General features: G+C 36.6%; 1 protein-coding gene across 1 annotated transcript in view; it reads right to left on the reverse strand.

Annotated features, from left to right (window-relative positions):
* Window positions 1-15,373, reverse strand: part of LOC150099484 (protein transport protein Sec24C-like) — a 182,211-nt gene that overhangs the window by 5,042 nt on the left and 161,796 nt on the right. Inside the window, exon 18 of the mRNA XM_090403444.1 lies at window positions 5,382-5,471. Within this exon, the coding sequence (XP_090259570.1) occupies window positions 5,382-5,471 (90 nt within the window). The remainder of the gene's footprint in view (window positions 1-5,381; window positions 5,472-15,373) is intronic.

The raw sequence follows: 15,373 nt of genomic DNA on the forward strand, positions 1-15,373 counted from the left end.
ATGCCAAGAAAGTATACAGAGCAAACAAAGTTTAAATTTTGTTTGCTTACACTTGAATAAAGGAGTAAACCAAAAATACATCTTTTGGTTTACTTCTTTACTATCTCGGCATCTTTAATTTATAGTATAACCAAGGTGAAAAAACTTTCAGCATTATAAATGTGCTGTAAAACAGAGTATTATTTATAATTTCTGTGCTAGTATTTGGCTATAATTTGAGAGCAGAGTGTTATTTAAACCCAACTTATAATCAAATATATACAGAATATATATGTTTGATTATAATGATTACTGTATACAAGACAGTGTTCAAACCAGTTATAACTTATGGATCTGAGAGCTGGGTCAGAAGTAAAAAACTTGACCAAAGACTAGAGACCACAGATATGAGAGTCCTGAGAAAGATTATAGGCGTGAACAGATGGCATCAATGGCAATATCATATTAAAAACGAGGATATTAGGAAAGAACTTGACATTGTCAGCATCCAGGAATGTGTTAGCAAAGCTAATCTCAGGTGGTATGGTCACTTAAACAGAATGGGCAAGGAAAGATTAGCAAAACAAGTGTTCTCTGCCAGGTTGGCAGCAAAACGACCCAGAGGAAGACCAAGATATAAGTGGATTGATACGGTACAAAGTGCTTTAGACGTTAGAAATATAAGATCTGATAATGTTGGAGTCTTGACAAGTAACAGACTGATTTGGAGGAAAATTGTAGATAGGAAATTAATAATGATGTAATTTTTTTCATGTAGTACTATCATATCCTGTACACCCCTTGAGGGTGCATGGCAGGAATTTGATGATGATGATGAGAAACAGTAGTAATGTCACAGCATCTCTGGTGATCACAGGTGCTTCTCATCACCAGAATTCCAGGTAACTGGATATCTGGGGGAAATCCTAGAAGCTAATAACATGCAATGATATACAGCATTTTGACTTCATTGTGATTTCAAGTACATAATCACAAACTCTAGATGAAGGGGTAAATTGGGATTTTGCAAAGATTCAAAGAGCAACTATCACTGACACAAAAATATAATCATGAATTTTGGTATAGGAATGCACAGTAAAGATTACATTTTTATTGATAAGCACATAGTTCTGTTGTGTTAAAGGTTAAACATATAGTTTAATGGCAAACTATGAACTCATCTGTTATATTGCTGAACACATACAAGCCAATAACCAACAGATTAAATAGCTTCCTCATGCATCTTTATTTACTGACATCCCTGGCTAGAGACATTACATATTCCTCCTGATATAGCTGACATTTTTGACTTTGTAATACAGGTATCCCTCGATTAAATGAGTTAATTAATCCCTCGATGTTACCACGTATATCAAAATCGTGTTAATCAAATCTAATAATCAATGGTAAAAATTACAATTCGTCCATGATCGATTACTGTATTAATAATTCGTTTTATATGGTACTCTTTCGGGAAGGATAAAAAATAAATGCAAAGCAAATGTTTAATAAATACTTGTACCTACATTATTTACTGCAATTTTTTTATCAAAAGAATTTATCAAGAGTCGTTTGAACAGTTTTAGTTTTTTTCTTATCAGCATAAATTCTATGATAAAAAGCAAAATGACTCTCCAGACCTTTGCAAATAAGCAATAAAACATAAAGAAAAAACACTGCAAATATAATACATAATGGTACAAATTAAGTGGATATTGAATCCAACATTTCATAGCCGAATATAGAAACTACAAGAGTTTCGTGCCGAATATATAGAAACTAAAGGTTTCGGCAGATGCAAGTATAAGCAACCTTATGGACAACTCGTAGTAAAGGTGGAGTAAGCTCCAGATCACTTTCCTTAGTATTTTCCATAATTAAAAGCACATTCCTAGAGGACATGTATGATAAATAAGCCTTTGGCTCTCTATTTCAGTAATACATGATAGTTTATTTATTTTCAGTTACAATCTAGAAATTATTGAACAAAGAATCAAGAAAAAACAAAACTAAACCATATTATACAGATATTGGAGGTTGCTGTATCTCTCAGATACAATTTACTGTCAAATATCACAAACCTTTACATAATGTGTTAAATCAAACTGACAGCAAAAAACAGTGCGGAATATCACTCGTAACATACGAATGCACAGCTACTCATGACCTCCAAGCTATACACTGAATTGTGTAAGAATATTTATATTAAACATTTTGCATGTATCCATCAGATCAGCTGCAAGCTCGGCAGGGTTAAAGGCACGTTAATCAAAACTCTTGCCGCATATATCAAGGGATTGCCGCAATTAATTTCACCACGTTAATCAAATCCCGCATTAAGCAAAACCGCATTAAGCAAGGGGTAGCTGTATTCTGGTTATTTTAGCTGAAAAAAAAATCTACAAACTTGCAATGGAGAATCCACTTCCTTTCCTGGTGAATTATTATCTGGAACATTCGATAACCAACTATTCTCACCACAACCTCAGTTTTCACTTTGAATGTGCTCTACTGATCACGTTTTCACCATTTGAGTGCATTAACAATTTATTCAACTGATGTAGCCTGTTAAATTCTTGTACTATTCAGATACTATAACATCCAAAGAATCATATACAATTCATGCCTCCTAATATGACTTGTTGAGAGAAGGGTTCCAATGCCTAATATAGTTACTTTCCCAAACTTGTCATCAGCATTTTGACAAAGATCCAATTTCCACTATATTCGTATCATGAGACAAACTTTTGGGTTTTTCAACTGCCATCCATGACAAACAAGCTTCTCTTTCTTTACATGGTGCATATCAAGTTCCTTGTGAGTGCAAGCCTGTTTATTTTGGTCACATTGTCTACTCAATTGAGAAGATCATTAGTGAACACCAACTTCACTAATCACATGGTGTTAAATACAACAGAGAATCTTTGTAACGATAATGTTTGCCCACAAAAGCTGCTTCATGTGCAAAAATTTGATTAAGGAGAGTTTGAAAGCCCTGTTACATTACCCTATCTTCACAGGTAGATGATGAATTGTTACAGTCATATTAAAGTCTTGGTGAAACCAGATTGCCATCTGTGGTCATATCATATACAGTATATAAGCTCAGCAATGAAATTATTATAACACATTAATTATATAAGGAAAAAATAAAGCATTTAATACAAAACAATTATTTTTCTTGATGGGATAATCAATCATCAGAGTTAACAAGTGGCTTGGCTTTGCCCAAAATAGAAGAGAAAGTGTAGAAACAACGAATATGATAAACTAATGTGAGCCAAGAGAGAAAGTTAAATTTCAGTGGAAAGAAGGAGATCCTTTCTATGGCAGACCCTTTCTGCTCATTTACCACTCTATAAGCAAAAAATCTAGTCTTCTAACATGCTCAGCTGACATACAATTTCCACAAGATTACCAATGTTCTCTTCCTTCTTTGTCATGATGTACTGGAAAAAATTCTTCTGTATCAATCCTCCTGTAAAATCATTTTAGTAAGTTATATATTTCCAATTTTTGTAGTCCACAAACCTTCAATCGGTCTATGGAATGTTCTTGGTCATTCCTCTGGATTCTCTCCCACTTCCTCACTTGCAAGGAACCCAGACAACCAGATGCAACTAAATCAAAGCCTTATAAAGATGGATAACCTCCTTAGTTTATATGACAACCCAAAACTTTAACTCCTTCTCCACCATCATCTCCAAAATTTCTAGCCTCATCAATTCCTACAGTTCATTTTTGTCAATGTAGTACACAGCTTGTAGTCTTTTCATCTCCAAGTGCATAATTTTACATTCTGTTACATTAAATTGGCAACCATTATCCTTTGTCCATGCCATCAGTTTACTTAAATTACCCTGTAGAACATTTATATTATCTTTATTAATAACAGGCTTCAATATATACATAACAGAGCTCCATATAGTAACCTGTAAAATAATTTTGCAAAGTCCAGCTGTATCATTATGTAGCAATTTTCTTTATCCAACTTGACTGTCATATAAACAGTAAGTAATTAAAGATACCAAGCAATTTTAAATAAAACTTGGTTTTAATCCTATTTCCCAAGTAAGCAAACAGACAAGTAAGTCAAGTTTGCACCTGCGCACAAACTTGCCTTACTTGTCTGTTTGCTTACTTGGGAAATAGGATTAAAACCAAGTTTTATTTAAAACACAAACTTGACTTACTTGTCTGTTTGCTTAATTGGGAAATAGGATTAAAACCAAGTTTTATTTAAAATTGCTTGGTATCTTTAATTTGTAACATACCCAAGGTTAAAAACTTTCTACAAAAAGTAAGTAAATTTCTATCCCAGATTTTTTATTATTATTATTACTAACATCTGACCTAGATGGAGTCAGAGACGCATTGTGGGAGGTACACACTATTGCACACAATGCTCATTCAGCTGTACCTTAGACTGATTCAATGTGTCTACATTCACAATACATTCAGCCAATGCATTCGACTCATCAACCACTCTCCATGCAAAGAACCTTCTCCTCACTCCTCTGCTCACAGTCTCCTTATACAGTCTCCATGTCAACCTCTTCTTCTACCCCACTCTCACCATCTATAAAAAATATCTTCCATGTCAACCTGATAACAACCCCTGACTAGCTTATGTCTCAATAATTTCCCCCCCCCCCCTTCTTCTTCCTATTCACAAGGCTTTGCAATTTATATTCTTTCAATCTGACCTTGTGCTCCACATTCCATCTTTGTGAATCTTCTCTGGACCCTTTTCAACATATCCTTGTCACCATAAAAACCCAGTGACCAAATCTGTGCACAATAATATAGATATGCGGGGCCTGATCAAAGCCTTATACAATAGCATCAAAACCTCTTTATTTCTGCATATAAGAGTCCTCTGCATCATTGCCATTATCCAATGTGACATCTTCACAACTTGTGCAATGCAGCTCCTGAATTTCAGGTCTTTGTCCGCCACCACTCCCAGATCCCTCATCTCCTCTACTTCCTTTAAAGTTTCCCCAGCAAGAGTATACTTTGCATCCCATTTGGAGTTTAAAAGCTCCAGTTGCTCAGCTATATTTATTATTATTATTATTATTCAGGACCTCCATGGAGTGATAAGCGTGATTATGGGATACCCATCTCAAACAATACAAAGTCTATCATACCATTCCTTAAACTCATTCACTGTTTGTGCTCTCACTATCCTGTCAGGCAATGCATTCCAGAGTCCAACCACCCTTCGTGCAAAAAAGCCACTCCTCACCCTCTTGCTAACCACTTCCATTCATACTATTACTTAATATTTTGATGAACAATATTAAATAAGTTCTGATTTACTAGTCATCAGAATAAATTGTGATGTAACAACATATTATTGTTATTATTACAGCAAATAAGAACAAATAAACACTCACCTTCATGCAGTGTAGCCTGTTTTCATTTAATTTATTGATAATTCCCTTTATCCTTTTGGACAATGGAGTTTTCCATTCTCTCAAAGAATTCTGTGATAAAAAAAAAGCAAAACATATAGTATAGTATATTAAAAACACCTAGGTATTTGCTGCTTTTTGAAATAGGATAAGCACATGAAAAAAAAAAAGCCTACAGCATAAGTGGAAAGATTTTAAAAACACATCCAAATTGCAGAGTGGTTAACTAATGCAAGCTACACCAATGATATTATTATTATTAAAACCAGACCTCCATGGAGTCAAAAGACTCATTACAGAAGGCACACACTATTACACAGAAACCTGATCAAACCATGCTTTAAATTCATTCAATGTATCTGCATTCACCACAATTTCAGGCAATGCATTGCACTCAGCAACTACTCTCCATGCAAAGAACCTGCTCCTTATGCCCCTGCTCATACCCTCCTTATACAGCTTCTAAATATGTCTCCTGGTTCTACTCTCCCTTCTCCCATTCTATGATTTCTTCTACATTAACCAGGTAACAACCTTTTACCAACAATATCTCAATCATATACCCTCTCTTCCTCCTATTCACAAGGTTTTGCAAACTGCATTCCCTCAATCTGTCTTCATATTCCACATCCCAAAGACCAGTTACCACTTTTGTGAATCTTTTGGACCCTTTCTAACATATCCTTGTTACCATGAAATCCGGGTGACCAAATCTGTGCACAATCATCAATATGAAGCCTTATAAAGATCTTACACAATGGAACTATAACACTTTATTTTTGGATGTCAAGATCCTCTGCATCATTTCCATTATCTGATGTGATGTCTTCACAACTTGTGCAAAGTGACTTCTGAACTTCAGATCCCTGTCCACCACCACTCCAAGGTCTTGTATCTCCTCAACTTCCTTCAAAATTTCCCTGCCAAGTATATACTTTTCATCACATTGTTGTCTACCAAATTTCAGAACCCTATGCTTTCCAACAATGAACAGACAGTTCCATATTATTGCCCACTCATGTAATCTATTTAAGACTCCTTTTGTAAGGCCACATCTGCTAAATTCTTCATTACTCCCTCCAGTTTTGCATTATTTGCAAACATTTATATATTACCAGTTAAACCTATCCCAATATCATGAATAAACAAATTTAAATAACAATGGTCCCAAAACAGATCCCTGTGGCTCTTTCAAGATAGTGTCCCTTCCCCATACACAACTTGCTGATACCTATCTGAAAGCTGTTCACTTATTCAACTAACTATCATCCAATCCCATCTGCTTCAGTTTAGTTACCAACTTGTGGTGTGGCAATCTATCAAAAGCCTTGGAAAAATTTAAGTATGCAGCTGTATATGCATCACCCTTGTCCAATACATTCGTCATATTGTTATAGTACATAAGTAAGTTGGTAAAACATGACCTCCCTTTAAGAAACCCATGTTAACAAGTACAAAGAATACCACTATTAACAACCCACTTGTGTATCCTATCTCTCACCAATCTCCACAATAGCTTAACTACAACTCAAAACATATAGATTGGCCTATAGATTGTTGCCTTAGCATTATCACAACTTTTTTGAAGTGGAACAATTTTGCCTTCCTTCCACTCCTTTGGGACTTGTGCCTGTTGCAAGACTCTTGTTAAACAGGAAGGCCAAGTTTGATTCCAACTCCTTGGAACATTCCCTTAAGACACATGGTGATATGTCATCAAGTCCTATTGCCTTATTGACATCTATCTTACTTAACTCCTCATATATGTCTTGCTGACCCACTATTAAGTCTTCTCTCATTTCATTCTCCACACTTGAGCTTCTGATTTCACGCTGAGGATGAAACATCTTGATGAACTGTGTACTGAATACCTCTACTATGTCCTCTGCAACAGTTACCAAATCTCCCATTTTCATCCATTAACATCATCTTACTATTTCTTTTAAGGTTACACGGTGATCAGCATTCATATTTATGAATGTAGGGACACAAAACACATATGTTGAAAAGATTATTTTACTGATTAATAATAAAATAATAACTTCACGTTTTGACCCCTGTATTAAGGTCGTCATCATCAGAAGGATGCATGTGTATAACAACCAAGCTACATGATGTTGCACTCTATACAGGTAAATTACATTTATGTTGTTAACTAATCTTTTTCTTAGCCTGGCCTCTAGTGATAAAAACAAAAAAACTACAGTAAACTCTGCTAAAATCCTCACATACTAGGATTCTTCTGGAATTATACAGTTTCATATTGCTATATTACGATTATCTTCTGGATTTGTACAGTACAGGTTGCTATTGAATGTTCAGGGAAAAAAAAAAAAAACACTTCACCAAGAATTGAGATTTTTCTTTGTGGTTGCTATGAAGGTTGCAGATGGGTCCTCCACATTCTTGGAATGGTTAGACCATCATTTTTATTCAGATTAGGATCATGTTTGAGCATTTCATATGCTTCCTTGAATTTCCGCTCGAACCAGGCTTTGGTATGGTGTAGGGACTTGGTACCTTTCCAATCAATTCTGTGGTATGTTTGGAGTGCGTGGTCAGATAGGCCGGTTTTTCCAAAATGGAGGTATTTTATATGTCGTTTATGTTCATCCTTCCTGATTGGGATGGTGCGCCCTGTTTCCCCTATGTATGGTATGTAACATGTCCATTGTATTTTGTAAACTCCTGGGTGGGCTAAGTGTGGCAGAGGATCCTTGGAAGAACTGAGTAGGTGTCTTAATTTTGTCGGGGGTTTAAAGGTGGTTTTGATGTTGTATTTGTGTAGTGTTCTGTCTATTTTTTTGGAAATGCCTCTAACATATGGTATAGCAATAGCATTCTTGAAATATTTTTTGTTATTAGTGGTATCTTTGAGGAGGATCTTGTGAATGGTTTTTATACTGTATCCATTTTTTATAAAGGTATGTTTGATGGTCTCATATTCATGGTTAAGAGCTTGTTCATTCGAACAAATAGTATGAGCGCTGTGTTTAAAAGTGCTTATGACCCCTAGTTTTTGTGTTGGGTGGTGATAAGAAGTTTTGTGTATGTACTGGCCTGTGTGTGTAGGTTTGCGGTAAACTGAGAAGGAAAGACAGCCTGAAGGAAGACATGTGACGAGTGCGTCTAGGAAGAGAGTTGTTTTTTTCTATTTCAATAGTGAATTGGATGCGTTTGTGTTGCTTGTTCAGATGGCTAAGGAATGTATTTAGTGCTTCGCGGCATTGGAGCCAAATGGCAAAAATATCGTCGACGTATCTGAGCCAAATTTTGGGCTTTTTTTTTATCACTAGAGGGCAGGCTAAGAAAAAAGATTAGTTAACAACGTAGATGTAATTTACCTGTATAGAGTGCAACAGCATGTAGCTTGGTTCTTATACACATGTATCCTTCTGATGATGTCCTCAATACAGGGGTCGAAACGCCAAGTTATTATTTTATTATTAATCAGTAAAATAATCTTTTCAACACATGTATTTTGTGTCCCTGAATTCATAAATATGAATGCTGATCACCATGTAACCTTAAAAGAAAGAGTCACCATAATCCATGGTAATGTAACCCACAAGCAGTGCAGCCTCTACAGTAAGCTAAAGATAAGTAGTTCCATGTTAATTAATCGACTAGCCTTTTTGATGTGTTTGTGTTGTTTGTTCAGGTGGCTAAGGAATGTATTTAGTGCTTCGCGGCCGTGGGGCCAAATGGCGAAAATATCGTTGACGTATCTGAGCCAAATTTTAGGCTTTAGGCACACTGACTCTAGAGCTCGTTGCTCAAAGTCTTCCATATAAAAATTCGCTATTGGGGAAGAAAGTGGCGAGCCCATGGCTGTACCCTCTTTTTGAAGGTAAAAATTGTTTTGCCACACGAAATATCTGGAACGGAGTACGTGGGTAAAGAGGGCATGATGTCATGTGGAAATATGTTCTGTAAGAGCAAGATAGTATCATTGATTGGGACACTGGTGATAAGGTAAGTTATGTCAAAGCTGACTAATAGACCTTGGTCGTTGAGTGTAATGTTTTTAATTTTGTTTATGAAATGTTGAGTATTTTTTATGTAGGAAGGGGAATGACCAATCAATTCCTTGAGTGTGGCCGCTAATTTTTTGCTAAGTAGTAATTCGGGCTGTCGATTCCTTCCGCAATTGGATGTAATGGTGTTTCTGTTTTGTGTACTTTTGGCAGGCCATAAAGTACACAAACTAACAAGTACAAAGAATACCACTATTAACAACCCACTTGTGTATCCTATCTCTCGCCAATCTCCACAATAGCTTAACTACAACTCAAAACATATAGATTGGCCTATAGTTTGTTGCCTTAGCCTTATCACAACTTTTTTGAAGTGGAACAATTTTGCCTTCCTTCCACTCCTTTGGGACTTGTGCCTGTTGCAAGACTCTTGTTAAACAGGTAGGCCAAGTTTGATTCTAACTCCTTGGAACATTCCCTTAAGACATATGTCATCAAGTCCTATTGCCTTATTGACATCTAGCTTACTTAACTCCTCATATATGTCTTGCTGACCCACTATTAAGTCTTCTCTCATTTCATTCTCTACACCTGAGCTTCTGATTTCACACTGAGGATGAAACATCTTGATGAACTGCATACTGAATACCTCTACTGTCCTCTGCAACAGTTACCAAATCTCCCATTTTCATCCATTAACATCATCTTACTATTTCTTTTAAGGTTACACGGTGATCAGCATTCATATTTATGAATGTAGGGACACAAAACACATGTGTTGAAAAGATTATTTTACTGATTAATAATAAAATAATAACTTGACGTTTTGACCCCTGTACTGAGGTCATCATCAGAAGGATACATGTGTATAAGAACCAAGCTACATGCTGTTGCACTCTATACAGGTAAATTACATCTACGTTGTTAATAATCTTTTTTCTTAGCCTGCCCTCTAGTGATAAAAAAAAAAGCCCAAAATTTGGCTCAGATACGTCGACGATATTTTTGCCATTTGGCCCCAATGCCGCGAAGCACTAAATACGTTCCTTAGCCATCTGAATAAACAACACAAACGCATCCAATTCACACTGAAATAGAAAAAAACAACTCTCTTCCGTTCCTAGACACACTCGTCACACGTCTTCCTTCAGGCTGTCTCTCCTTCTCAGTTTACCGCAAACCTACACACACACAGGCCAGTACATACACAAAACTTCTTATCACCACCCAACACAAAAACTAGGGGTTATAAGCACCTTTAAACACAGAGCTCAAACTATTTGTTCGAATGAACAAGCTCTTAACCATGAATATGAGACCATCAAACATACCTTTATAAAAAATGGATACAGTATAAAAACCATTCACAAGATCCTCCTCAAAGATACCACTAATAACAAAAAAGATTTCAAAAATGCTATTGCTATACCATATGTTAGAGGCATTTCCAAAAAATAGATAGAACACTACACAAATACAACATCAAAACCACCTTTAAACCCCCGACAAAATTAAGACACCTACTCAGTTCTTCCAAGGATCCTCTGCCACACCTAGCCCACCCAGGGGTTTACAAAATACAATGGACATGTAACATACCATACATAGGGGAAACAGGGCGCACCATCCCAATCAGGAAGGATGAACATAAACGACATATAAAATACCTCCATTTTGGAAAAACCGGCCTATCTGACCACGCACTCCAAACATACCACAGAATTGATTGGAAAGGTACCAAGTCCCTACACCACACCAAAACCTGGTTCGAGCAGAAATTCAAGGAAGCATGTGAAATGCTCAAACATGATCCTAATCTGAATAAAAATGATGGTCTAACTATTCCAAGAATGTGGAGGACCCATCTGCAACCTTCATAGCAACCACAAAGAAAAATCTCAATTCTTGGTGAAGTGTTTTTTTTTTTTTTTTCCTGAACATTCAATTAGCAACCTGTACTGTACAAATCCAGAAGATAATCGTAATATAGCAATATGAACTGTATAATTCCAGAAGAATCCTGGTACGTGAGGACTTTAGCAGAGTTTACTGTAGTTTTTTTTTTTATCACTAGAGGCCAGGCTAAGAAAAAGATTAGTTAACAACATAGATGTAATTTACCTGTATGGAGTGCAACAGCATGCAGCTTGGTTCTTATACACATGTATCCTTCTGATGATGATGACCTCAATACAGGGGTCAAAACATCATATTATTTTATTATTAATCAGTAAAATAATCTTTTCAACATGTGTGTTTTGTGTCACTAAATTCATAAATATGAATCATCTTACTATAATTATTTGTCTTTCTACTTGCCTTACAAATGAGAATAGACTAAGATAATGTGGACTTCAGAGTGAACAATACATGAAATAGACAAGAAAACACAGTAATTGGGATCTCAGAGTGTAGATACAAATGGAATTTTATTTAGAGAACTCAAAGTCATCTCTAGAAAGTGAGTGTAAGGATGTGATTACAAAGCATGAAAATCCAAGTTGTTCTCATGGAATGAATTCTCAGTGGATGTTGTGGGCGAACCTTCAGTGAATGTTTCAAAGAAAGATATGATAGGAAGATTAGGCATCATGAAATCTGGAAGAGATCCACTCTCAGTGTACTCCTGACTATGATTCTTCCACCACAGAATGTGCATAATGCCAAGCATTATGATGAGAGATTTTCAAACTCAGTTTAAACCTTCATTGAGGTCTTATCAATAGAAGCTAGACCTGCGAAGATAATGAGAGCTATTTCAATGGTAGAAATCATTATATTTCTCACACACAAGTAGAAAAATGATGATGCATTAGAATATTAAGTGACAAACCATTTTGATACTTATGTTACATCAGCACCATCACATGAGGGCACTTGTAGGTTTTGCAATGCCTAAGTACCTAATATGTCTTCGCTTGTAAACAGTCGCTGATGGCTGACTCACAATATATCCACTGGCAGCATATTCCATTCACTCATGTGCCATGAAAAGAATCTGGACTCATATGCTTCTTTGACTTCATCCTCATTTATCTTCTAGGTATAATTATTATTATTATGGGTAGCTCCATGGAGTCAGTAGACTCATTGCAGGAGACCCAAACTATCAAAACAATATATATCATATCTGTTCTTGAATTCATTTACAGACGAAGAACTCACAACTGAATCAGGCAATGCATTCCACTCATTCACAACCCCCCCAGGCAAAAAACCTCATTCTCACACCCTTGTTAACCACATTTTTCCTTAATTTCCAGGGATGACCTCTTGTTCTTCCATCACTATCACACAGCTGAAACATTTAGCCTGCATCAATCTTATAAAAATCTTTTAGTAATTTAAATGTTTCTATCATATCCCTTCTTCTCCGCCTATCAACCAACCTTTGCAATCAACAAGCTTTCAATCTATCAATGTAGGGAGCATTTTTTACATCACTCACCAACTTAGTCACTCTCCTCTGAACCCTTTTCACAACCTCCTCATCTCCAAGGAATCCAGGTGGCCAGACTTGAGCATAGTAATCCAAATGTGGAAGTATTAATGCTTTATAAAGGGGAATAATAACCTCTTTATCTCTTGATGTTAGTGTGTTCCTTAATAACCAAGTAATCCTATGTGCAATCTTGGACACCTTTGCAATGTGTCCCCCTGAACTTCATCTCCCTATCTACCAACACTCTTAAGTCCCTAGCCTCATCAATATCTTGGAGTACCATTCCATCAATGTAGTACACAGCTGGTAATCTTTTAATCCATAAAAATAACTTTACTCTTTTCCACATTGAACTGACATCCATTTCCTTTTGCCCATTTTACCAACTTATTTAAATCATCCTGCAAACTCTCAACATCAGCTTGATTTTTTATTGTGCTACCCAACTTTGCATCATCAACAAACAACTGAATATCTCCTTTTAAGACATTTCCTATATCATTTATGTACAAATTAAACAACAAAGGCCCAAGCACAGAGCCCTGAGGCACACCACTGGTCACCTGCCTCATCCTGAACTCTGCTCCTCCATACACCACCTTCTGGTATCTCTCCCTGAGCCATTCTCCTATCCATATCACCAGTTTAGTATCCATCCCCATCTGCTCCAATTTGCGCAACAGTATTCCATGGGGGTATCCTGTCAAAAGCCTTAGCAAAATCCAGAAGTACCACTGTGTAGCCATTTCCTTTGTCCAACTCAGATGTCATTCTATTATAAAAAGCTAATAAATTGCTAAGACAGGATTGACCTTTAACAAAACTGTGTTAGCCTCTACAGAGTATCATATTCTGATCCACCCAGTCTTGAATTTTGTCTTAACTTTTACCACCACTCCCAAGAGGGTGATTGGTCTGTAGTTAATTACAGTTTTAGAGCCACCAAGTAAGAGGCGTTGACAATTCCTTTGCACATTCACGCAACACCCAAGGTGATATTCCATCTAAACCTACAGCAGTGTTCGCATTTAAATTTTGCGATATACTAAGTACCTATGATTTCTTAACTTGAATTCTCACATTAGTTATTGCTACAGAGTCTTTTCTCCCTCTCCCCCACCTGTCATGAACTGAAAAATTTGTCCTGTATTTATACTTACACAAATCCACAATAATGAAATATTCGGTCCAAAATAAATTATGTTACACTTAGCAACGTTAAACTGACATTTGTTAACATTTGTCCATTAAATCAGTCTGTTCAAGTCAGCACGTAAGGACTTAGTAATGGATATCTCCCTTATTACCTGATCCAACTTTGTATCATTCACATCTAATTGAATGTTTCCCTCCAGACCATCCCAAAAGTTAAACAAGAGTGGCTCAAGCACAACCTAGTGTGCTTGAGCCACTGAGAATGAGTGCCCAACTGGTCACGCATTCTCTCAGACTCAGTTTCTTCATACATCACTCATTAATATCTTCCAGATAGCCCTTCAAATCCATGTCAAATGTCCATTTTGCATACTTACAATTTGAATTTGTATCATAACCCTCTGTGTGGAGTTCTGTTAATGCCTTGACAAAAGCTGACCTGGTTTCGAGTGGTTAGTGTATCCATTCTCCAGCAAAAAGGCTGTGGGTTCGAATCTCACTGTGGGAATGGATGTTTGTGATTGTCTGTGAAAATACTAGTGGCAGTGGGCAGTAGATGGCATTGGTGTAGATGATGCAGTTTGCTGTAGTTGGTGGATCAAGTGGTGGAGACAGCTGTAGAGTAGGTGCCTCATTCGATGAGTCTTTGGACTCCTTGGAGGTGTCACATAATAATAATAATAAAAATTCAAAAAAAGCATGGTATGTCAATTCCTTGGTCCTTTCAAGTAACTCAGTGAGATTTAGAGTAATCTTGCAGATCAGTCAGAGTTTTTGGAGAGATCAAAACCAGTATGGATAGCGACCCTTCCCATAATGTGCAGCATTATACGAGGGGTGTTCAATAAGTCCATGCAAAGTCGAAGAGATGGCACCACCAGTACATATCGAGGTTATTTTTAGTTGCTGGCAATTGTCGGAGGATCACACACTAAGTTTCAGTCAGATAGATCTATTACTCTGTGTCTGGCATTCATTTGAATCGATCAAGTACTGCGATTTGTGAAAAATGGATGAGAAAGAATTTCGTGTAGTGATTAAACATTGCTTTTTGAAAAAAATGGCGCAGAAAACCAAAGCTAAGCTTGATAAACATTATGGTGAGTCTGCTCTGCACCTTCGATTAGAACAATTTATAAGTGGTTTAGTAACTTTCGAAGTGGCCATAAGAGCACAAGTGATGCTGAACGTTCTGGACGCCCTGTTGAGGTCACTACTCCAGAAATTATTGAAAAAATCATGATATGGTGATGGATGATAAAAGAGTGAAGGTGCGTAAAATTGCTAAGGCTGTGGGCATCTCTATTGACCGGTTACATAATATTTTACACGAACATTTACATGTGAGAAAACTATCCACAAGATGGGTGCTGCGTTTGCTCACACTGGATCAAAAGCAT

Source organism: Typopeltis vanoorti, chromosome 14 (assembly GCF_054136105.1).
Source record: "Typopeltis vanoorti isolate ZY-2024b chromosome 14, IOZ_Tvanoo_1.0, whole genome shotgun sequence".
NCBI classification, from domain to species: domain Eukaryota; kingdom Metazoa; phylum Arthropoda; class Arachnida; order Uropygi; family Thelyphonidae; genus Typopeltis; species Typopeltis vanoorti.